The sequence below is a fragment of the Lucilia sericata genome, unplaced genomic scaffold (assembly GCF_015586225.1).
Source record: "Lucilia sericata isolate MDLA Ls3-8-SP2 unplaced genomic scaffold, ASM1558622v1 Contig000185F_arrow, whole genome shotgun sequence".
Taxonomy (NCBI): Eukaryota; Metazoa; Arthropoda; class Insecta; order Diptera; family Calliphoridae; genus Lucilia; species Lucilia sericata.
In genome coordinates this window covers 281,769-306,086 of record NW_023994213.1, presented here as the reverse complement: position 1 = coordinate 306,086, position 24,318 = coordinate 281,769, and the positions used below count along the sequence as shown (strand labels likewise).

The 24,318-nt window shown below is 28.7% G+C and overlaps 2 protein-coding genes and 1 long non-coding RNA gene across 15 annotated transcripts in view; 2 read left to right on the top strand and 1 right to left on the bottom strand.

The window, feature by feature from the left end:
- The first annotated feature begins 149 nt into the window (after positions 1 to 149).
- Positions 150 to 11,857, top strand: LOC119601665 (eukaryotic translation initiation factor 4 gamma). 7 transcript variants are annotated; one of them, XM_037952764.1, is made up of 9 exons: positions 150 to 481; positions 5,353 to 5,485; positions 5,880 to 6,088; positions 6,163 to 7,658; positions 7,746 to 7,877; positions 7,954 to 8,052; positions 8,124 to 8,204; positions 8,277 to 8,977; positions 9,083 to 11,857. In XM_037952764.1, the coding sequence occupies exons 4-9, from the start codon at positions 6,182 to 6,184 to the stop codon at positions 11,495 to 11,497; spliced, it is 4,905 nt and encodes a 1,634-aa protein (XP_037808692.1). In that variant the 5' UTR covers positions 150 to 481; positions 5,353 to 5,485; positions 5,880 to 6,088; positions 6,163 to 6,181; the 3' UTR covers positions 11,498 to 11,857. The 7 variants fall into 7 exon arrangements, with proteins under 7 accessions (XP_037808692.1, XP_037808691.1, XP_037808690.1 ...); XM_037952763.1 differs by lacking the exon at positions 5,353 to 5,485 and adding an exon at positions 3,892 to 4,542; XM_037952762.1 differs by lacking the exon at positions 5,353 to 5,485 and adding an exon at positions 4,305 to 4,542 and having other exon boundaries at positions 150 to 569.
- Positions 11,858 to 14,508: 2,651 nt separating this feature from the next.
- LOC119601681 lies at positions 14,509 to 16,721 on the top strand. Of its 2 annotated transcripts, none has more exons than XR_005231262.1 (3): positions 14,509 to 14,816; positions 14,934 to 15,783; positions 15,871 to 16,721. It is a non-coding gene; the product is annotated as an uncharacterized LOC119601681 (long non-coding RNA). The 2 variants fall into 2 exon arrangements; XR_005231261.1 differs by having other exon boundaries at positions 14,509 to 14,850.
- A 5,448-nt stretch (positions 16,722 to 22,169) lies between these two features.
- Positions 22,170 to 24,318, bottom strand: part of LOC119601664 (dedicator of cytokinesis protein 1) — a 38,868-nt gene continuing 36,719 nt past the window's right edge. For 4 of the 6 annotated variants that reach the window (XM_037952755.1, XM_037952758.1, XM_037952754.1 and 1 more), the window contains 7 exons: positions 24,022 to 24,295; positions 23,834 to 23,946; positions 23,661 to 23,776; positions 23,517 to 23,600; positions 23,115 to 23,193; positions 22,875 to 23,045; positions 22,332 to 22,805 (listed from right to left, as the gene is read on the bottom strand). In XM_037952755.1, coding sequence (XP_037808683.1) covers positions 22,332 to 22,805; positions 22,875 to 23,045; positions 23,115 to 23,193; positions 23,517 to 23,600; positions 23,661 to 23,776; positions 23,834 to 23,946; positions 24,022 to 24,295 — 1,311 coding nt within the window. Of the gene's footprint in view, positions 22,806 to 22,874; positions 23,046 to 23,114; positions 23,371 to 23,516; positions 23,601 to 23,660; positions 23,777 to 23,833; positions 23,947 to 24,021; positions 24,296 to 24,318 lie in introns of those variants that run through there. The other 2 variants (XM_037952756.1, XM_037952760.1) reach the window with 2 other exon arrangements.

The following is a 24,318-nucleotide window of genomic DNA, read 5'->3' as shown; positions in this document are numbered from 1 at the left end:
TTAAAACTTTAAAATTTTAAATAATAGTTTTCAATTTGCAAAAGCTTATTTTAGCCGGCTACAACACAATAAAAAGTCGTTGACATTCATAGAATCTGACAACGCCGTCAAGAAACTTATGCACACAGGTCTTTGGCCTTTATAAATGTCTACAATTTTTTGTAGGCTTTGCATTTTCTAACGCGAGTGAAAATGGAAAAATTAAAATAAATTTTCAAACCATTAAAAATGTTTAAAAGTGAAAAGAAATTAATATAAATTACAAACAAACAGCTATAAGACAGTTAAAAAAACGCCAAGAAATCAAAAAACTTGCAAATAATTTATAAAATTATTACAAAAACTTTGTGAAAAAACAAGGAAGCAATAGAATATTACGCATGCAGAAAAAAGCATTCATAAAGGACTTTAAAGAAAAATTGAACTGCGAGTTGAAAAATAAAGGTGTTAGTGAAATACGGCTTTATTGAAATTTGAAAAGGTCTTAAAACTAGTTAAAGCTAAATTTTCCTATAAAAGTAAAAGTGAATATATCCTTAACAAAAAATCCATATATGTACTTATAAATGGTAGGCTTGAAAATGAAGTAAAAGAAAAAATTGTAAAAGTGTTGCCGGTTTAGTGCTTTACGATTTTTTAACGTTGTTTAACGTCTGAAAACGTATTATAATAACTGAAAGCAGAATTATTAAAAAATCCAATCAATTCTTCATTCCCTTATTTGTCAAACATAAATAAAATCGAAAAATCAAATCAATAGTTCATTGTTTTAATTGTCAGATAAAAGAAAAATTGTAAACAAAATAAACAAACAAAAATAACACAAAAATAGAATATTAAAAACAAAAATTTAAATTTCCGGAAAACAAATAAAAATACATATTTAAGTGAGTGAAAATATTTTGCATATTAAAAATAAATATTAATTATTAAGTTTTTGAAACAAAATTATGCACCCGCTAAAGTTTTAACGCTATTTTAAAAGTTTTTAAAGTTTAATTTTATAATTAATTCTAAGAAAATTTTACAGATATTTCACAGACATTTTGTATTGTAATCAAATATTTGCAATAAAAATTAGGTGCTTTTGCATTTATAAAGTTTGCACCACTAATTTAACAAAGAAAGTATAAAATAAAAAGAAAACTTGCATCTTTTTCTAATCGTAATTTTGTTTTGATATCTTTATTTAATCAAATGCATTTATTTTGCATTTATGATAAAAAAATCGCTGTCGCAGAAGTAAAATAAAATTTTAAGTGAAAAATTAACAATTTTCGTATAAAATCGAAATGTAAAGCAAATTTAAGAGTGATTTACTAATATATTTTAATTTCCAACTTTTATTTAACATTGCTGTTTTCCTAAGACGTGTATTTTTCCCTTTTAGTGAAAAAAATTTTGCATTTTCTCTTGCGAATAAAAATAACTTTAAAAGAATGATCTTCATAGTGCTATTGAAAATTGATCAATAAATAGAGAATTTACTAAAAAAAATATGTGAAGGAAAAAAGGAAGTTACAGAAAATTACGCATGCATGCAAAATTCTTTCATAAAGAACATGAAAACAAAATTAAATGTGTAATTAAAAACTTAAGCGAGACAATTAATTGAATATTATACAAATAAAAAAGTGATCATATCCTGATAGACACATGTCTTTGGCCTTTAAAAATGTCTAACATTTCTTGTAGGCTTTGAATTTTCTAACGCGAGTGAAAAAAAAGAAAAAGTAAATTTTCAAATCATAAAAAATGTTTAAAAGTGAAAAGAAATTAATATTAATTACAAACAAACAGCTATAAAAAATAATTTATAAAATTATTACAAAAAATTATAAATCCTTAACAAAAAATATATATTTATATGTTAAAAATGAAGTAAATGAAAGAAATTGCAAAAGTTTTGTCGGTTTAGTGTTTAGTAATAACTGGGGGCAAAATTATTAAAAAATTTAATCAAATTTTCATTCCCTTATTTGTCAAACATAAAGAAAATCGAAAAATCAAATCAATAGTTCATTGTTTTAATTGTCAGTTAAAAGAAAATTTCCGAGCAAAATAAACAAAAAATAATACAAAAATAGAATATTAAAAACAAAAATTTAAATTTCCGGAAAACAAATAAAAATATATATTTAAGTGAGTGAAAATATTTTGCATATTAAAAATAAATATTAATAATTAAGTTTTTTAAACAAAATTATGCAAACGCTAAAGTTTTAACGCTATTTTAAACGTTTTTAAAGTTTAATTTTATATTTCTAAGAAAATTTTACAGATATTTCAAGAAATTTTGTATTGTAATCAAATATTTGCAATAAAAATTAGATGCTTTTGCATTTATAAAGTTTGCACCACTAATTTAACAAAGAAAATATAAAATAAAAAGTAAACTTGCATCTTTTTCTAATCGTAATTTTGTTTTGATTTCTTTATTTAATCAAATACATTTATTTTGCATTTTTGATAAAAAAGTCTGTCGCAGAAATAAAATAAAATTTTAAGTGAAGAATTAAACATTTTCGTGTAAAATTGAAATATATTATATTTCAATATTCTAACTTTTGTTTAACATTGCTGTTTTCCTAAGACGTGTATTTTTTCCTTTTAGTGAAAAGAAATTTTGCATTTTCTCATGCGAATAAAAATAACTTTAAAAGAATGATCTTCATAGTGCTATTGAAAAATCATCAATAAATACAGAATTTATTTAAAAAAAATATGTGAAGGAAGAAAGGAAGTTACAGAAAATTACGCATGCATGGAAAATTCATACAAAAAGAACATAAAAATAAAATTAAATGTGTAATTAAAAACTTAAGCGAGACAATTAATTGTATATTATAGGAGTGTGTACAATAAAAAAGTGATCATATCCTGATATTGATAAAATCAAGGAATTTAATAGACACATGTATTTGGTCTTTAAAAATGTCTAACATTTTCTGTAGGCTTTGAATTATCTAACGCGAGTGAAAAAATAGAAAAAGTAAATTTTCAAATCATAAAAATGTTTAAAAGTGAAAATAAATTAATATTAATTACAAACAAACAGCTATAAGACAATTGGAAAAACCTCAAGAAATCAAAAAACGTTCAAATAATTTATAAAATTATTACAAAAACTTATAAATCCTTAACGAAAAATATATATTTATATGTTAAAAATGAAGTAAATGAAAGAAATTGCAAAAATTTTGTCGGTTTAGTGGGGGCAAAATTATTAAAAAATTTAATCAAATTTTCATTCCCTTATTTGTCAAACATAAAGAAAATTTTAAATCAAATCAATAGTTCATTGTTTTAATTGTCAGTTAAAAGAAAATTTCCGAGCAAAATAAACAAAAAATAATACAAAAAATAGAATATTAAAAACAAAAATTTTAATTTCCGGAAAACAAATAAAAATACATATAGTGAGTGAAAATATTTTGCATATTAAAAATAAATATTAATAATTAAGTTTTTTAAACAAAATTATGCAAACGCTAAAGTTTTAACGCTATTTTAAACGTTTTTAAAGTTTAATTTTATATTTCTAAGAAAATTTTACAGATATTTCAAGAAATTTTGAATTGTAATCAAATATTTGCAATAAAAATTAGATGCTTTTGCATTTATAAAGTTTGCACCACTAATTTAACAAAGAAAGTATAAAATAAAAAGTAAACTTAGATCTTTTTCTAATCGTAATTTTGTAATGCATTTATTTTGCATTTATGATAAAAAAGTCGCTGTCGCAGAAGTAAAATAAAATTTTAAGTGAAAAATTAAAAATTTTCGTGTGAAATTAAAATATAAAGCAAATTTGGTATACCGATATATTTCAATATTCCAAATTTTTTTTAACATTGCTGTTTTCCTAAGACGTCTATTTTTCCATTTTAGTGAAAAGAAACTTTGCATTTTCTCATGCTAATAAAAATAAAAATAACTTTAAAAGAATGATCTTCATAGTGCTATTGAAAAATCATCAATAAATACAGAATTTATTAAAAAAAATATGTGAAGGAAAAAAGGAAGTTACAGAAAATTACGCATGCATGGAAAATTCATTCATAAAGAACATAAAAATTAATTGAATATTATAGGAGTGTGTACAAATAAAAAAGTAATCATATCCTGATATTGATAAAATCAAGGAATTTAATAGATACATGTCTTTGGCCTTTAAAAATGTCTAACATTTTTAGTAGGCTTTGAATTTTCTAACGCGAGTGAAGAAATAGAAAAAGGAAATTTTCAAATCATAAAAGATGTTTAAAAGTGAAAAGAAATTAATATAAATTACAAACAAACAGCAATAAGACAATTGGAAAAATCTCAAAAAATAAAAAAAAAACTTTAAAAATGTAATCAAATTTTCATTCCCTTATTTGTCAAACATAAAGAAAATCGAAAAATCAAATCAATAGTTCATTGTTTTATTTGTCAGTTAAAAGAAAATTTCCGAGCAAAATAAACAAAAAATAATACAAAAATAGAATATTAAAAACAAAAATTTTAATTTCCGCAAAACAAATAAAAATACATATATAAGTGAGTGAAAATATTTTGCATATTAAAATTAAATATTAATAATGTTTTTTAAACAAAATAATGCGAACGCTAAAGTTTAAACACTATTTTAAAACGCTTAATTTTATAATTATTTTAAGAAAATTTCACAGAAATTTCTTTAATACATTTGGTATTATTATCAAGCATTTACAAATAAAATTGTGCGTTTTTGAATTTATAAAGTTTGCACCACTAAATTAACAAACATACATCTTTCATTCGCTCTTTTTCTAATCGGAATTTTGTTTTGATATCTTTATTTAAACAAATGCATTTTCGGAATATGTGATAAAAAGTTCGCTTTGGAAGAAATAAAATAACATTTTAAGTGAAAATATACAAATTTTAATGTAAAATCAATATACAAAAACAAATTTCAAGTGAAATACTGATATATTTCAATGTTCCAACTTTTCTTTAGCATTGCTGCTTTCTTAAGACATGTATTTCCCCTTTTAGTGAAAAGATAGTTTGATTTTTATGACGCGAATAAAAATTAAAATAAATTTAAAAGAAAGATCTTCATAATACTACTGAAAAATAATAAAAAATACAGAATTTATTACAAAAAATGAAAAAAGAAAAAAGAAAGTTATAGAATATTTCACATGCATAAAAAATCCATAAAGAACTTAAAAAGAAAATTAAATGTGTAATTAAAAAATTTTAGCGAGACAAATAATTGAAATTATAGGAGTTTGTACAAATAAAAAAGTGATCATATCCTTAATAAAATTAAATCCATATTCTATTTAAATAAAATAAAATTTATTTTTAATTGTCAAAAAGAGTGATAATATATACATATATCAAATCTATAATACATTGACTTAATTGTTAGAAAAAAGTAAATTGGCGAACAGAATAAAAATAAAAAAATCAGCAAAAAAGCTATTTGAATTTCTGAAAATTTAATTATTAAGTGAGTGAAAACATTATCCAGATTAAGAATTTTCAATTTCCAGCTAAATTATGCGAACGTTAAAGTTTTTAAATTAATACCTATGCTTACTTTTGTAATCAATATGGTCAAAATTTGTATTGAAAAAAATTTTTGGCAATAATAATTTTGCAATTTTGCGATCAAATATAAAAATTAAATAGTGCAATGAGAGATGTACTCCTATTCTATTTCGAAGTGGAGTTTTATTTTTCCAAAACAGATATTGTTTGCACTTATATTTTTTTACTCATATTAATACAATTTTTATTTTTTAATGCTTTTCCAAATTACGTTTATCCTTGCTTTTTTCTTTAAATTTTAATTTACTTATTATTTTATATTTATGTACTAATAAAAGTCCTTTTATTTTCAGACCCAAAATAAAAAAAAATAAAAACTGCGCCTATTTTGAGAGCCATTGACATACGATATAAATAATCCAAGATATTACAACTGGTTCATTGTTATCTACGTTTAGACAAATAGTTGTCCCAACTTACTTTTTTGACATCTATTGCATTTATTTCTTGGCAAAACGGCAACAATAACGTTTCCCAAGCAGAAAAACCATCAAAGGAAGAGGTAAGATTTTAAGGTTTCATGAATATGGAAAAAAAATTGAAATTTAACTTATTTTTTTTTTTTTTGTCTTAAAGGTCTTCGAAAGATCCTCCTATGTTCGTTAATACGGGTGGGGGTGGGAAGACGCAGCAGCAGCAGCAGCCGTTACAAAATCAAACAAACGCATCAGTTCGTCATAATAACCCATACCCACATACGCACACACATTCACAGCCACAACAACAACAACAGCAGCCACATTATGAGCATCATCAGGGACCGGTTACATTTGTTACATATCCGTTCTGTAATGTTGCGCCAACAGCTCATGGCAATACAGGTGGTAATGGTGTTAGTGTTGGTGGGGGTCAAGCGAGCCATGTCCTCTATCAGACAACTCATCAACCACAGTCACAGCCTCATCCCACACAGCAGCAGGTGGGTCTCCACAATGCCGAACAGACTTTGCACTATTTTACAAAAAGTGCTCAATTGCCGACGCATCACCTTCACCATCCATCACAGCAGCAGCATTCTCAAATAAGAAATATGATAGCAGCTGTATCCCATCAGCGACAGCCATTTGTAGTCTCACCCAACTACTTTGCTTTATCACATGCTTTATTACCACAGCAAACGCGGGCGCCACTTCTTTCAAATGCTGCTCCTCAACATGCGGCCAGTGGTGGTTCAATGAGTACACAACTTCAAAATACTACACCCAGAAGTGTAGCTCCTAGTGGCCCAACAGCATACGTGCCACCACCATACTGCACACCACCACTACTGTTAGGTGCTCCACCAACGGCTGTAACGCCTCAACCAACACCTATGTTAACTGCAGCAGCAGGAATAGGACAGCCTCCTACTCTGCAAGCATACGCCCATATGGGTGGAGGAATGCCAACAGCTCCAACCTCATCCACACCCATAAATATACCAGCTGTAGGTCTAGCAGTTGGTGGTGCAGCATCAAATACAGAGCACTCTACAAACATAAAACAACGAAAACACGCAATTCCCATTATTAATCCTGACACCCTAGAGATCGTAACATTTGAACACTTGGCTGCTGATGTCCAAACACAGACACAGCCACAAATTCCCGCTAAAAATGAAATAAATGTAGAATCTGTATCAATACAGACAGACAATGACAATTCTTTAACTGCCTCGATAGCGAGTAATGCTTCAGATGTTGTGACACCAACACAGTCACAATCGATCTCTGTACAGACAGATGATGGAAACTATGATATCGTTAAGCAGAACAGTGGTTTAGCAATAGCAACTCAAACAGTTTCAGTAGCTGTTGTTAATACCGGCACTCAATCGTCAAACTCTGATAGCGAATCGCCAAAAAAATTAATTTACGATGACCCCAATGATACAGATGCCGACACTAATGAACATGAGTTGGACAATGAAGACGATGTTCTCGATACAATTGATGGAAATTTAACGTGTATTGTTCAAAAATTACCAGATAACGATTCAAAAAATCAACAAGAGCCTGAAAATGTTCCTGCTGGCGATCTTCTTACAATGCAGCCAGTAGAGTCTGATTCTGACCATTCCACAGAAACGGAGGGTAAGTTGAAATTTCATATAACTGTACCTTTTGAATTAATGATAACATTATTTTATATGATTTAAAATTTATATTTTTATCTTGCAGTTAAATCAAAAGATGAACCTTGCACAATATCTGCCCAAACTTCCGTTGATAATAAAGATGAAGTAAAATCCAAAGATATTCAACAAGATTTGCCGCAGTCCGTATCCTCTTTTGTTGCAACTGAACCAAAAAGTATGTATACAATAACAGTGGTTTCAAACATACATATTCATACATATTTTTAATAAATGATATTTTTAATAACAAGTATTTTTTGCGATAGGAGGTCGTAAAAATAAAAAAGCAGCTAAACGCAAGGAAAAAATACAAAGGAGGATGAAACAGCAAAATAATAAATCCAATAGTGGTAAGATAAAAATTACAACAGTAAATAGTATAAAGCAAAATGTTAAATTAAATTTTATTTTATTATTTTAGCATCCGTACAGAACGAAGATATTTGCACAACATCTACTTTAAAAACCACTGACACTGAAATTAAATCTATGGACTTGAAAAGTAAAACATATTATATAATATTCGTATTATTGAAAAATAAACTTACGTTATTATTTTTTATTTATTTTGTAGATGAATCCGAAGAAGAGACTACAAATGTTCTTATACGTTACTCTTTGGAAGAACTAAAAGCTTTTGCCAAATCACCAGAATCTCGAAAAACTCCTGTTGTACCCTGCCAAAAAGGTGACTGCATCTCTCAACTTTTCGTAGCTCGTCAGCAACATCATCACCATCATTTAACACACCAAGTTGGACAAAATTTAGCTGCAATCAACCTTCAACATCACGTTCAGCAATCGTACCATCATATGAATTTCAATGAATCGATAGAATTTGTAAGTGGCAAACGACGTGTTGGGGGTGGCGTTGGAAGTGGTGGCATTCAGAGAAAACATCATGATCATCATAGCAATGCGGCCTCTACAGGAAATATAAATATTACTGGTCTCTCAGTTGCTCCGGGATCAAGTGGCGTTGGAGGCAATTCATCGCAAATTCAGAAAAAAATGCAAGTTATACGCATTAACTTGTCATTAAATGAAGAAATCAAATTGTCAAAATGCGAAAATGCTTGGCAGCCGAAATTTCTATCCCGCAACTCAAATAACAATTCACCCACGACTGAAAAGAGTAAAAATGATGATGGTGATATTGATGACGTTTTGAAAAAAGTCCGCGGAATTCTTAACAAGCTGACTTCGGAGAACTTTGATGTCTTGTTGAAAGAAATGACTAGCATTACAATTAACACACAAGAAAAAATGCAAAAAGTAAGTAAAAATCTGTTAATATTTTAAAACCAATAAAAATATCTTTATAAATTATGTTTAAACCGTAACTAACTATGAATTTTCTTATTTTTTATTCTATTTCAGGTGATGCTATTAATATTCGAAAAAACAGTTAGCGAGCCTAATTTCGCACCCACTTATGCGAAATTTTCCAAAGTTTTATTCGAAGAATTTAAAGCGGATAGCAAAAAAATATTCAATGCTTTATTAATAAAACGCTTGCAGACAGAATTCGAATTAAATGTGAATAATGCTGATGCAAAGGAGCGAAAATTGCAACAGATTATAAACAAGTTAAATGAAACAACCGATCAGCAGGAAAAACTCGAATTACAAGCTGAACTAGAACATCAGGAGTATCAATTCCGCCGTCGTGCATGGGGAACGGTGCGTTTTATTGGCGAAATGTATAAATTACATTCATTAACTGCTGATCGTGTTCTGCAATGCGTTGAGTCGTTGCTCGAACATGGCAATGAAGAAAAGTTAGAGTACATGTGTAAGTTACTGACAACGGTCGGTAACTTACTGGAAAGCAATGATGCAGATTCGTTTAACAACAATCTTAGAATGAATAAGATTTTTGCAAAAATCCAAACCATTGTTAAAGAGGCTAGAGAACCTTGCAACAAGAAAAATAAAATCTGCAGTCGTGTGCGTTTCATGATGCAAGACTTAATTGATTTAAGATCCAGAAATTGGGGTCAATCGCCTAATACTCATAATAGCCATGTTACACTACGTAGACGACATCCTGATATTAGAAATAGTAATTTGTCATCTGGTTCCTTAAATGCTTACGATAGAGGTTCTTCGCAACGATCGTCCTTTGGTAATAATAACAACCGTCATAATCAAACACGTAATAAAGACTCTGCTGCTGGCGGCAATGGTGGTAACTATTTCATACAAAAAGCAACAAAGTCGCAATATTCAGGCCAACGTGAGCAACATAGTATTGATTTGAAAAAGCTAAATTTCTCCCGGGGTGATGATTCTTCACAAGCAACAACCAAGCTCGGCAATAGTTCAATTTACATGTGGTCAACTGCTGGTCGACAAGCATACCAATCTAGCGATTCACAGAACAGTGGTCGAACCACACCCACATCATTGCCATTAAATACACCGCACCAATACCAGCAAAAACATCAACAACCACATCAATCCCAATATTGGGGTGTTAAAAATCAAAATTCCAATTCAGATATAAAAGCAATACTGACATCATCTTCTAACAAAGACAATCAGAAACTATTGAATCACCTCATAGAAGAATATTTAGATTGTCTGCCATCACGCAGCAACAGGTGGCATGAAGAAGTTTTTAATACTTGGCAAAAGACGACCAACAAACAGCAAATATGTTTGGTATATTATATCCTAATGAACTATTTGCATTTAGCCGCAGTCAAACGTTTGGAAAGAAATGCCTGCGCTGACATTTTCGTCTATCTCATGACTTCTAATGCATTTAGTAAGACGACATTTACGCGAGCTTATGAACAATTCGCTGAGGAATTTCCTGACTTATTAATGGACGTTCCTAATGGCTGGACATACGTTTTAGAATTCTTGGGTCCTATGCTACATGAACGTTTCCTAAGTTTTAACGACATATGGAACACAAACTGGCGCAATGATCAGGTGTTTACTGAGCGTTTTATTAAAGCTTTAGTGGTTTACTTTACCAAAGAATTTGGAGCGAATTATGTGAGGGATTTGTGGCACAATGAATTTAAACTGGATAGAGGGCAAGTTTTCATGGGTGATCAACAGCAATGGCGCCAATTTATTGCCCTAAATAAATTACAATTCCTCTACGACAGTAAGGCAAAGCCTGAAATCATAACAGCAAATGCCAATAACAACAACAACAATGATAGTAGTTTATCAATAGAGGATCATCATGTGAAGCGTTTAGAAATACTTTTAAGTTCACCCAATGATTCGAATTTAGCTTTAGACTATATCAACACAAATGTAAATATAAATATTAATTTTCTAAAAAATCTAACACGATTACTCTGTGATTATGCCACCACAATGAAAACGACTCTGTCGGGATCATCTCCGGTAAGTAAAAACAGTAGTACCTGCAGCAACACCAGTAGCAGGAGCAGTACCAAAAACACAGAACAGTCTAGTAGTAGTAATAATGCCAGGAAACCCCAACTAAATGTTAATATATTTCGCAAAAATTGTTTACCACTTTTGCGATTATGCATTGACGCCCATGAGGATCATGAATTGGCATGTCTCGACTCTGTTGTAGATGACTTACAACAGGAGTTTGATACAAACACTGCCAACGAACTGATCTGTGGCATTTTTGATATACTTTACGACTGTGAGGTTATACCAAAAGAGTCCTTTGAAAAGTGGTATAACACAAGACAACACCAGCAACAAGACCAGAAAAAACATGTAGTAAATTCAAAACAAATAAAAAGACCTTTAAGTGCTCATTTAGAGGCTTATATGCAAAAACTACTCTAACAAAGTAAAGTAGATACAAATAAGAATTTAAAACAAAATTAAAAATATACACAAAAAGAAAAACAAACAAATTATTTATAGACTGCAAGTTTCTTTCCTTTTTCTAGTACTTTTTGTCAAGATCCTAACACTACACAACTAATATTAAACATTTTAACTACAAATTGGAAAAAAATATAATTACAGGAGAATACAATTTTCCTGTAAAATTCTACAACATTTTCAACAATATTATTTTCTAAATTTCATTTCAAAATTAACTGTGATTTCTTTTATAAAAATATATTATTTTTTTTATTTTAAACTTCATTATTCTTGGCAAATTTGCAAATACAATTTCAAAAAACAAAAAAAAAAAAAAAAAAAACACTCACCAAGTTCCTTAAACAAAATTACATTTTAAAACACTTTTATAATATTATTAAAGATTATTATTTTTTAAATAAAGTAAAAATAAATATTAAACAAGTCTTTTTAATTATTTCGTATTAAAACCTTTTAGTACAAAAACACACACACACATACATAAAATAACTTATACATTCATTCAATCACCACATATTATTTTTTTAATGCAGTCGCTTATTATTTTTAAATATAATTAATGCAAAAATAAAAACAATAAAAAATATTAATATAAAAATATATAAAATACTTTGTCTTATATTTAATACTTAAAAAAAATACTGAAAATAAAACAAATATTTTTTTAGAATTAGTATTACAAAACTATGTATTATATATTTATAAAAAAAAGAAAAAATACAACTAGGCTTTTAAATATAAAAAAATTAAAGGTCGGTTTTATAGTTCAAACTAAGGGAAACAATTTCACTTCAGTTTGAAAATTTCATTGAAATTTCAAAATCTAAGTGCAATTTTTTACCCTAGTGAGAACTGTAAAACCCAGCCTAAGAAAAAGAACTATTACTAAAACAGATTTTTTGTAAAAATCTTTAAATAATTAAATTTATTTTATACATAAATAAATTTCCAGTCAAATGTCAAAACAAAAAATATTACTTTTAAAGTGTTAGGTGCTAAGAAAAAAAACAGACTTTCTCCATTTAGTTGGAATTATATAAATAATAAACTTGAATAATATGACAAAAACACACACACAGCAAACACAAATAAATGGGCTTTTATTTATTAGGTTTAAAGGAGTTTCAGGGTCAAGCAATCAAATTTTGTAATCAATAAATATATAACGACTTTTATTTTTTTATATTTTTATTAATTTTGTCTACTTAAGCTTTTTCTGAAGAACTGAGGCTTTATTCAAAATCAAATTTTTATTTCATCAAAAGTTTATAATAATAAAAAAATAAAGAAGTAAATAAAATAAGAATTTGTATCTGTGGGATATAACGGATTCCAGGACATAAAATTTAATGGAAATGTAAGAATCTATAATCAATTTTAGGTTTTCATATAAAAGTTTGAAATTTTAAATGATATCTATTAACTCTGTTATTATTTTCGAAAATAAAAATTTGTAACAATCACTTGCTATTTAACAGACGTATTTCGAAACCTTTTTTCAATCGAATGAAATTAGTTCACTTTAGTTAATGTTTGTGATTTGAAATCGCCAAACTTCTTGCGATTTGATTTCACAATCGCCAATGTTAGGCGAAATACGGTTGTCATCACATGGGCGTATTTATAATATAACTAACTACTAACTAAGAAGCTGCTATCTATCCCTTGTGGGAATTTACACTCAAAAATTAATTGCAATTCATTTCCAATTCAAATGAATTTGTCAAATAAATTGCAACTCGTTTCTGATTCAAATGAATTCATAGAATGCTCAATTGGCTCAAATTTCAACTTTCGTTTCTTAGTTCGAAATAAAAATCAGTTTTTCTTGAAGAAACCAAATTCAAACACCATCAGGCGTGGATCTACGACAAAGCTTTTCAATTTTTGTACTGAATATTTTCATTCTAGTAGGAGAAATTTTCACTTTTCTTTCCCTTTGATTGATTGCGACTCATTTATGATTTCATTCAACTCAAAGTTAATTCAATTGTAATAAATTGCAATTCATTTTCACAAACTCAATCGAATTAAAAGCGAATTCCAATTCATTTGAATTGAAAAAGAATTGAAATGAATTTCTGCCTAATTCGTTTGAATTGATTTTTTGTTGTGAAAATAATTCAAAAATTTGTTAATTCGTAACGAATTAAAATAAAAAAATGAATAATTCATTTACAGCTCTGTATGATCGCTATGGAAATGGAACTGCTTTTTTATGATTTAGTTTAATTGGAATACCCTTTTTTCGATTGTAGCGTTAATGAATTGCAGCCATTTTTTACTATGTTATTAAAAAAGTCAACGATCGAGTGTAGTGTGTTTCTAGTATGTCAGTACGTTAGTCGAGGTTTCAATTCCCACCAACCCAACAGGATGTAGCAGAATTTTTAGGCCTGGACATTGATGAGGAACCCCCAACTAGATCTTTGTATAGTTTTAGATGTTACAACAACAAAAACAAAGTTATGAATCTTAAAACAGTATTCCGGGAAAACATTTGTACAGGGATTACATTAAATCTTCGAACGGACTCTATAGTACTTTCAACAGACAGACGGATATTACACAACTTTTAATTGAAAATATTACGAATGAACTTCAACCAAAAATATAACATATGTATATATACCTTTAACCATTCTTTGCGAATATACGGGATAGTACGCAGTTCGGAAAAAGACAGCTCATTTTTATTAAAATATATATATGTATATTTTTTTTTTTTTGTTGTTAGATATTTTTTTATTTGCAATAAAATATTTTTATTTATTTGAAGTTTGAATTTAAAAGCAAATGTGGGATTAATATTCATGAATATAGTAGCTTTATTTTCTACTTTAACTTCAAATCGACTTTCTTGTCAGATGGTTAATCAGACTGACATTAATGCAAATTGAAACTACCTTCTAATATATTTATACCATATGATATTACGCATGCAGAATTATTAAAAAAGTTATGTGAAGAAAAATAGAACATAAAAAGAAAATTATATGTGTAATTAAGAAACTTGAACTTGAATATTATTGGAGTGTGTTCAAATAAGAAAGTGATCATAATAAATTGTAGGCTTAAAAATGAAATAAAAGAAAAAATTGCAAAAGTGCCGGTTTTTTAACGTCAGAAATCGTATTATAATAACTGAAAGCAGAATTATTAAAAAATCCAATCAATTCTTCATTCCCTTATTTGTCAAACATAAAGAAAATCGAAAAATCAAATCAATCATTCATTGTTTTAATTGTCAGATAAAAGAAAATTTCTGAACAAAGTAAACAAAAAGTAGAATATTAAAAACAAATCATGTAATTTTCGGATAAAAAAATAAAAATACATATTTAAGTTAGAGAAAATATTTATATACTAATAAATGTCCCTTTATTTTCAGACCCAATATAAAAACAACCGTTATTTTGAGAGCAATCGATACTTCTTTCAAACCCTGCTCCTCAACATGCGGCCAGTGGTGGTTCAATGAGTACACAACTTCAAAATATTACACCCAGAAGTGTAACTCCCAGTGGGCCAACAGCATACGTGCCACCACCATACTGCACACCACCACTACTGTTAGGTACTCCACCAACGGTTGTAACGTTTCAACCAGCACCAACCAAGCATACGTCCATAGGGGTGAAGTAATGCCATGCCAACAGCTTCAACCTCATCCACACCCATAAATATACCAGCTGTAGGTATAGCAGTTAGTGGTGCAGCATCAAATACAGAGCACTCTACAAACATAAAACAACGAAAACACGTAATTCCAATTATTAATCCTGACAGAACCCTGGAGATCGTAACATTTGAACACTTGGCTGCTGATGTCCAAACACAGACACAAATTCCCGCTAAAATGATGTAAATGTAGAATCACAGTTACAGTCGATCTCTGTACAGACAGATGATGGAAACTAAGATATCGTTAAGCAGACCAGTGGTTTAGCAATAGGAACTCAAACAGTTGCAGTAAGTTACTTTTTTCGGCGATTGCAGATAGCGAATCGAAAAAGTAACTTACGATGACCCCAATGTTACAGATGCCAACACTAATGAACATGAGTTGGACAATGTAGACGATGTTCTTGATACAATTAATGGATATTTAACGTGTGTTGATCAAGAATTACCAGATAACGTTTCAAAAAATCAACAAGAGCCTGAAAATATTCCTGCTGGCGATCTTATTACAATGCAGCCAGTAGAGTCTGATTCTGACATTTCCACAGAAACGTAGGGTAAGTTCAAATTTCATATAACTGTACCTTTTGAATTAATGATAACATTATTTTATATGATTTAAAATTTATATTTTTATCTTGCAGTTAAATCAAAAGATGAACCTTGCACAATATCTGCCCAAACTTCCGTTGATAATAAAGATGAAGTAAAATCCAAAGATATTCAACAAGATTTGCCACAGTCCGTATCCTCTTTTGTTGCCACTGAACCAAAAAGTATGTATACAATAATAGTGGTTTCATATTCATACATATTTTTAATAAATTATATTTTAATCAAGAATTACCAGATAATGTTTCAAAAATTCGACAGTAGAGTCTGATTCTGACCATTCCACAGAAATTAAGGTTAGGGCAAAATAAGTGTGGAAAAAAATTTAGTATTTTTATCACAACTAGTAACCCGAAGTGCTTCAAAATCGGGTGAAAATCTATAAATTTTACATTAAAGGCCCAAATAGACTACGCAAGCGGCTTATCAAACATACTTGGCCCTTAACGAGTCATTGGAGGGATGTTGTTCATTTTTGGCAACTTTGAACTACATATATCCTTATTTGTAGAAGCATTAAAAATCTGATATTTCAATGTCAAAAATAAACCACATTCTTTCAATGACACGCTAATGTAAATTTCATTGGTTTTTCACCAAAATTTGAAGTATGTACTTCGAATGTGTTATTTGTAGTGACTTTTGAACATATCTTTCCTCACTTTTAAATGTCTTTTCATTTGTAAGATTATGTTTGATTTATAAAAGCGAAAAATATGTAATCGCATTTTTAGATGTGATTAAGATGTCGTTCGTAAAGTATGACATCAATAATTTTTTGCTGGGAACTAGTAACCCGAAGTGCTTCAAATTCGGATGAAAAACGGTTTATTGCAGGGATGTTGTTCATTTTTGATAACTTTGAACTACATGTAATCTTATACATATTTAGAAGCAGTAAAAATCCACATTATTTCAATGGCACGTTTATGTAAATTTTACTGTTTTTTCACCAAAACTTGATGTACTTCAAATATGTTGTTTGTAATGACTTTTCTACATCTATTTCCTCACTTTTAACTGGGTTTTCATTTGTAAGGAAATATTTGGTTTATAAAAACGGAAAATATGTAATCATATTTTTAGATGTGATTAAGATGTCGTTTGTAAAGTTTGACATCAATTATTTTTTGCTGAGTTTACTTTGTTAAAGTAGATTTTGCATATAAGCCTCTAAATGAGCACTTAAAGGTCTTTTTTTTTTTTTTTGAATTTACATGTTTTTTCTGGTCCTATTGCTGGTGTTGTCTTGTTTTATACCACTTTTCAAATGACTCTTTTGGTATAATCTCACGGTCGTAAATAATGTCAAAAATGCCACAGATCAGTTTATTGGCTGTATATGTATCAAACTCCTTTTGTAAGTCATCTACAACAGAGTCGAGACATGCCAATTCATGATCCTCATGGGCGTCAATGCATAATCGCAAAAGTGGTAAACAACTTTTGCGAAATATTTTAACATTTAGTTGGGGTTTCCTGTCATTGTTACTATTACTAGGTTGTTTTGTAGTACTGCTACTGATGTTGCTGTAGGTACTACTGTCTTTACTTGTTGCACTACTTACCGATCCCGACAGAGTCGTTTTCATTGTAGTGGCATAATAACAGAGCAATCGTGTTAGATTTTTTAGAAAATGTATATTTACATTTGTGTTGATATAATCTAAAGCTAAATTCGAATCATTGGGTGAACTTAAAAGTATTTCTAAACGCTTCACATGATAATTCTCTATTGTTAAGCTATTATTGTTGTTGTTATTATTATTATTGGCATTTGCTGTTATAATTTCTTGCTTTTCCTTACTGTCGTAGAGGAATTGTTATTTGTTAAGTGCAACAAATTGTCGCCATTGCTGTTGATCACTCATGAAAATTTGCCCTCTATCCAGTTTAAATTCATTATGCCACAAATCTCTCACATAATTTGCTCCAAATTCTTTGGTAAAGCTCAGTAAACACTGCGTATAACTTGCATTTTTTTTCTGTATTTGTGAGGAATTGTCCCTAACACCACTTGGTCCTGTAGAGACCGCATTGCTATGATGATCATGATGTTTTCTCCACTCCAAATGCCACCACTTCCAACGCCACCCCTGTAGTAGTCTCTTCTTCGGATTCATCTGCTAAATAAATAAAAAATAATTTTTTACTTTTCAAGTCCAGATATTTAATTTCAATAGATGTTGTGCTGATGCTAAAATAATAAAATTTAATTTGATATTTTGCTTTATACTATTTACTGTTGTAATTATTATCTTACCACTATTGGATTTATTATTTTGCTATTTCATTCATTTTTCCCTTGCGTTTAGCTGCTTTTTTATTTTTACGACCTCCTGTCCCAAAAAATACTTGTTATTAAAAATATTAATGATATTTATAAATAAGTTACTTATAACTATTTTTAATAAATGACTTCTTTAATAATTTATTAAAAATATGTTTGAAAGCCACTAATATTATATATGTACTTACTTTTGGATCACTGGCAAACGGAAGTTTGGGCAGGTAGGTTTTGACTTCAAGGTAAAAATATAAATTTTAAACCATATAAAATAATGTTATCATTAATTCAAAAGATACAATTATATGAAATTTCAACATACACTAGCAAAAAATAATTGATGTCATACTTTACAAACGACAAACGACTTAATCACATCTAAAAATGCGATTACATATTTTCCGCTTTTATAAATCAAATATTTCCTTACAAATGAAAACCCAGTTAAAAATGAGGAAATAGATGTAGAAAAGTTATTATAAACAACATATTTGAAGTATATCAAGTTTTAGTGAAATACCAGTAAAATCTACATAAGCTTCCCACCAAAAAATAATTGATGTCATACTTTACAAACGACATCTTAATCACATCTAAAAATGCGATTGCATATTTTTCGCTTCTATAAACCAAATATTTCCTTACAAATAAAAACCGAGTTAAAAGTGAGGAAAGAGATGTTGAAAAGTCACTATAAATAACATATTCGAAGTACATCAAATTTTAATGAAAATCCAATGAAATTTACATAAGCGTGTCATTGAAAGAATGTGGTTTATTTTTGACATCCAAATATCGGATTTTTATTGCATCTATGAATAAGATTAGATGTAGTTCAAAGTTGTCAAAAATGAACAACATCCCTCCAATGACACGCTAATGTAAAATTCATAGGTTTTTCACCAAAATTGGAAGTACTTCAAGTATGTTATTTGTGGTGAATATTCTACTTCTTTTTCCTCACTTTTTTTGCTGGGTTGTCATTGAAATAATGTGGTTTATTTTTGACATCCCAATATCGGATTTTTATTGCTTCTAGAAGTAGTTCAAAGTTGTCAAAAATGAACAACATCCCTCCAATGACACGCTAATGTAAAATTCATAGATTTTTCAATCGAATTTGAAGCACTTCGGATTACTAGTTCCCAGCAAAAAATAATTTATGTCAAACGACATCTTAATCACATCTAAAAATGCGATTGCATATTTTTCGCTTCTATAAACCAAATATTTCCTTACATGATGAGATGTTGAAAAGTCAGTATAAATAACATATTCGAAGTACATCAAATTTTGCTGAAAATCCAATGAAATTTACATAAGCGTGTCATTGAAAGAATGTGGTTTATTTTTGACATCCAAATATCGGATTTTTACTGCATCTATGAATAAGATTAGATGTAGTTCAAAGTTGTCAAAAATGAACAATATCCCTATAATGACACGCTAATGTAAAATTCATAGGTTTTTCACCAAAATTGGAAGTACTTCAAGTATGTTATTTGTGGTGAAAATTCTACTTCTTTTTCCTCACTTTTTTTGCTGGGTTGTGAAGAAAATACTACATCTTTTTCCACACTTTTTTGCTGGGAAGTAGATACAAATAAAAAAAAAGAAACAAATTCTTTATAGACTGCAAGTTTCTTTCCTTTTACTAGTTTGTTTTAATTTAATTAATTGTTTTTTTATAAAAATATATAATTTTTTTTTATTTCAACGTCGTTATTCTTGTCAGATTTACTAATACAATTTCAAAAAACAAACAAAAAACACTACAAGTTCTTTAAACAAAATTTTTATAACACTTTTATAATCACAGCAAAAAAAGTGTGGAAAAAGATGTAGAATTTTCATCACAACTAGTAACCCGAAGTGCTTCAAATTCAGGTGAAAAACCTATGAATTTTACATTAGCGTGCCATTGGAAGGATGTTGTTCATTTTTGACAACTTTGAACTACATCTAATCTTATCTTTAGAAGCTGTAAACATCCGATATTTGTATGTCAAAAATAAACCAAATTCTTTCAATGAAACGCTTATGTAAATTTCATTGGTTTTTCATCAAAATTTGAAGTACTTCGAATATGTTGTTTGTAGTGACTTTTCCACATCTCTTTTCTCATTTTTAACTGTGTTTTAATTTGTAAGTATATGTTTGGTTTATAAAAGCGAAAAGTATGCAATCGCATTTTTAGATGTGATTAAGATGTCGTTTGTAAAGTATGACATCAATTATTTTTTGCTGGGATATTATTTAAGATTTTTTTAAATAAAGCAAAAATAAATATTAAACAAGTCTTTTTAATTATTTCGTATTAGTACAAAAACACACACATATAAATGTATGTAAGCTTTTGATAAACCGATTCCAGGACATACATTTTTATTGGAAATGTAATTTAGGTTTTCATATAAAAAAAAAAATTTGAAATTGTTCGTGCTATCTATTCCTTGCGGGAGTTTACACTCAAAAATTAATTGCAATTTATTTCCAATTCAAATTAATTTTTCTTTTCTGATTCATTTTCACAAATTCAATTGAATTAGAAACGAATTGCAATTCATTTCACAAATTCAATTGAATTGAAATTATTTCTGACTAATTCGTTTGAATTGATACACATTTCATTCAATTCTTTTTTGTTGAGAAAATAATTCAAAAATTTAGTAATTCTCAACGAATTAAAATCAAAAATGAATAATTAATTTACAGCTCTGTATGATCGTAAGCAGAATACACACAATCGTAAGACATTGAAAGCAAATGGAACTGCTTTCTTATGATTTAGTTTAATTGGAATACCCTTTTCCGATGGTAAATTAATGTGGAAGGGTGTAATTACAGCCTATTTAGTTTTTTAGAATATTTTCTTAATTAGTATGTTACTAAAGAAGTCTACGACTGAGTAGTGTTTTTCTAGTATGTCAGTTCGTAGGTCGAGGTTTCGATCCCAACCAACACAACAGGCCAAACATCTATATATAAATCCTGAAATTATATGGTACATATGTTAGGAAGGAATAATATGTTACTATTTAATTCAAAATTTCAAGTGGGCGAGTGGTCGCTTATATACAAAATAATTTAGATACGCACGTTCTGTATTATTCTTACCAATAAAACACATATTTTTGTTTAACTTTTTATTATAGTTAATCATATAAGTAGGTATATTTTTTGTATGTATGTGTATAATATAAACATTAAATTTATTCTAAAAACGTTGTTCTTAATATAAAATCTAGTGTACACTTATAAAATCTTTGGCCATTTATTAAATAAAGATCCAAAATCATAAAACTAAACCAATAAAAACAAGTACAATACAAATAAACATTAAATTAAAAATAAGACACATATAAATGTTTAAAATTTTAGAACAATATATTGCAGCATAAATTGTTTATCCGAAATGAAAATTTTATAAAAAAAGTTATCCTAAAATAAAAATAAATTTCGATTAAAAACGTTATTGCCAATGAGGTGAAAATCATAAAAAATAAGAAATATCAATTATATAAATATAAATAATTGGTTTTAACATTATTTTAGATTTTTTGTTTTCTGTTAAATAATTGACTTGATTTTTCATTTGTGTTTGTTACTTAAAACGATAAGAAAATAATTGTAATAAGTTTGTTATTTGTTTAATATAAAACTTAATTTGTTGTGGCACTTACTTAAAATTAGTTAAACAACAATAATTAATTTTTGTGCATAATTAATGTTAAACGAATACTGAGTTTTCTTTTCAGTACGATTTTCTTTTTTGTTAGTTTTGGAAGTAAATAATTTGTTTATTATTATTAACTTATTAAAATTTAAAGTTATTGTTTTTTGAAAAATGACACAATAAGTATAAAATGTATAAGTAAATAGAATTAAAATAAGGGAAGACATTTAGTACAAATTATGAATGTAAAGTGTAAAAATTTTGTTTTTCATAAAATTTTTAATATCAATTTTAAAAAAGTTCCTTTTTCTTTAAATTTTAGAGCGAGCGTTCGTCAAATTGTTTTGTTTCGTTTTTTGATTTCAATATTTTAGTTTTATGTTTTTTTTTTTGGCACTTGTTTACTTCTTTTTAAATATTTATTTTATTGTTTTTGTTTAAATATTATTTATTTATGTATTATGGCTTAACTTTGGTCACTTTGTTTTTTTTTGTTAACACGAATATTTTCCATTTTGAAACCTGAAAAACTATGGAATGTGTTTGCTATTCCTCGATGGCTTTGGTGGAGGCGTGGGCGGCCTCTTTTTGTCATCTAAAGTAGTCGATGTGATAATGAAATTTTTAGCTTCAACATATTCGTATGATGTGTTGACAATACTGGTAGTAGTGGAGCAGGAAGTGGTTCTGGTAATTGTACCAGTTGGACTCATGGCACCACCCAATGAAAATGAACCGTTATTCCAATCCAAACTATAATTGAGGCTTGTAAAGTCGGTAGAGTCTCTTGTTTTGGCGGGTAGTGGTGGTGGTATGAGGTCTTCTTCCGATGTTGAATCGGTGGTGTCGACTGAATTGCGGTTGCTGCTTTCAGCACCCGATAGCGATTGAGAATCGGCCGCCGAGAATCCCTTCATACTGGCTGTAGGAGTAGCTATACTAGCCGGACGTGATAAACGTCTTTCTTTTTCCTTTTCCGAGCGTAAAGGTCTTTTGGGTGTTAGCTAAAGAAGTTTTTAATATAGATATTGTTGTTTAATGACAAAGTTTAAGTTTTATATGAAAATATTTACCTCTTCTGTGAGCACTTTTGGATCAGGTGTTTTGACAGATGACAACGAGGTATTGGAAGCACTTATTATAGATGTATTAGAATCTCTTTCAGGCGTTGATGTTATGGTACTTAAAGGTGTTGTATACCACTGACTATTCGCCACTGGTAGACTTAATGTTTCGCGATCCAACTAAAATGTATAAGAAAAATATCAATTACATACTACATTTCTTAATTCTTTAATAAAATAACAACAAACCTTTTTAATTGATCTTCTCTTTGAGGGTGTCTTATCCTTCGTTTTGCTCTTCGTGCTGGGCGAATGTCCTAAACTGGGTCTGAGCGTGTTACAAAAACAAATAACAACGAAAAAACCAAACGAAAAGGAAAAGGAAACAAAAAAAGAACACAACACATAAAGCAAAAAATTTACACAAAAGGAGCTTTAGAATTTTAAGAAACTAAAGAAAGAAAAGTTGCAACAAATTTACAGAAAAAATAATTAAATTCTTAAACTGAAGAACACAAAAATAAAATTATTTACAAAACAATTAAAAATGGTAAAAAAATGAAATTATTAAAATGTTTTTTACACAATTTGTTTTTCTATGCTGTAATTTTAAGTAAAAGTTGTTCAACTGTTTCAATATTTTACACGTACCTGGGATTAAAAGCAAACCCAAAGGTGGATTTAATCGAATTCGTTTGAGGTCTAACGGAAGAGGTTGATTTCGATAGTCCGCTACTGCAATTAGAATACATTCTTGAGATCATGAAATTTTAAAATATTTTAAAATTTACTTACTCTGATGAACCCATGCTGGTTTCAGACAAGCGATTGTTGTTGTCAAACATGTTGGGTAAGAAAGAGTTATTGCGTCGCATTATAACCGAATCTCGATCAATCTTTAAATCGCAAGACTATAAAAATGAATCGAAATAAAATTTATAGTCAATCTAATGTTAAGCTAAACATACCTTTTTGCCATATTTGGCTTCAACATTTGCTTGCATATCGGCAAAACAACTTTCCATGCGTTCATGGAAAAGTTTCAAACTTTCGGGTGCCTTTTGTTTATGCAGAGAAATTGCTAAAATTGAGACAAGTAAACAACAAATAAACAAGATTTTACTTAATGTTATTAATATTATTAGGTAAAACTTACCAATTTCCAATAAAGGTATTTGAGAAGCTATTAAATCCTTTAATTCATCTACTAGCTCTTTGTGATTAGGATGCTCTTCTAAATAATCGCAGGTGAGGAAAGCATCTTCATATTTGCTGAAACCGCCCATGACAGCTGGATCTACAATACCATTGATTTTCATGCTCAACTGATTGATGGGTAAGTTTTCATCGTTCTTATGGGCAATAATCAAATCTCTGATATCTTTATTGGTCGATTTCATAGTCTCAACCGCCAGTTCAATGGGTGTAATCTAAGGAAAGCAAAACGTTTTCT

Bases quoted from the DNA above. Each gene is read 5' to 3' on its own strand.
- LOC119601665 (XM_037952764.1), top strand. From the start codon at position 6,182: ATGTTCGTTAATACGGGTGGGGGTGGGAAGACGCAGCAGCAGCAGCAG. The intron at 7,878-7,953 runs GTATGTATACAA...TTTAATAACAAG, and splicing joins TGTTGCAACTGAACCAAAAA to TATTTTTTGCGATAGGAGGT. The intron at 8,053-8,123 runs GTAAGATAAAAA...TTATTATTTTAG, and splicing joins AAATAATAAATCCAATAGTG to CATCCGTACAGAACGAAGAT.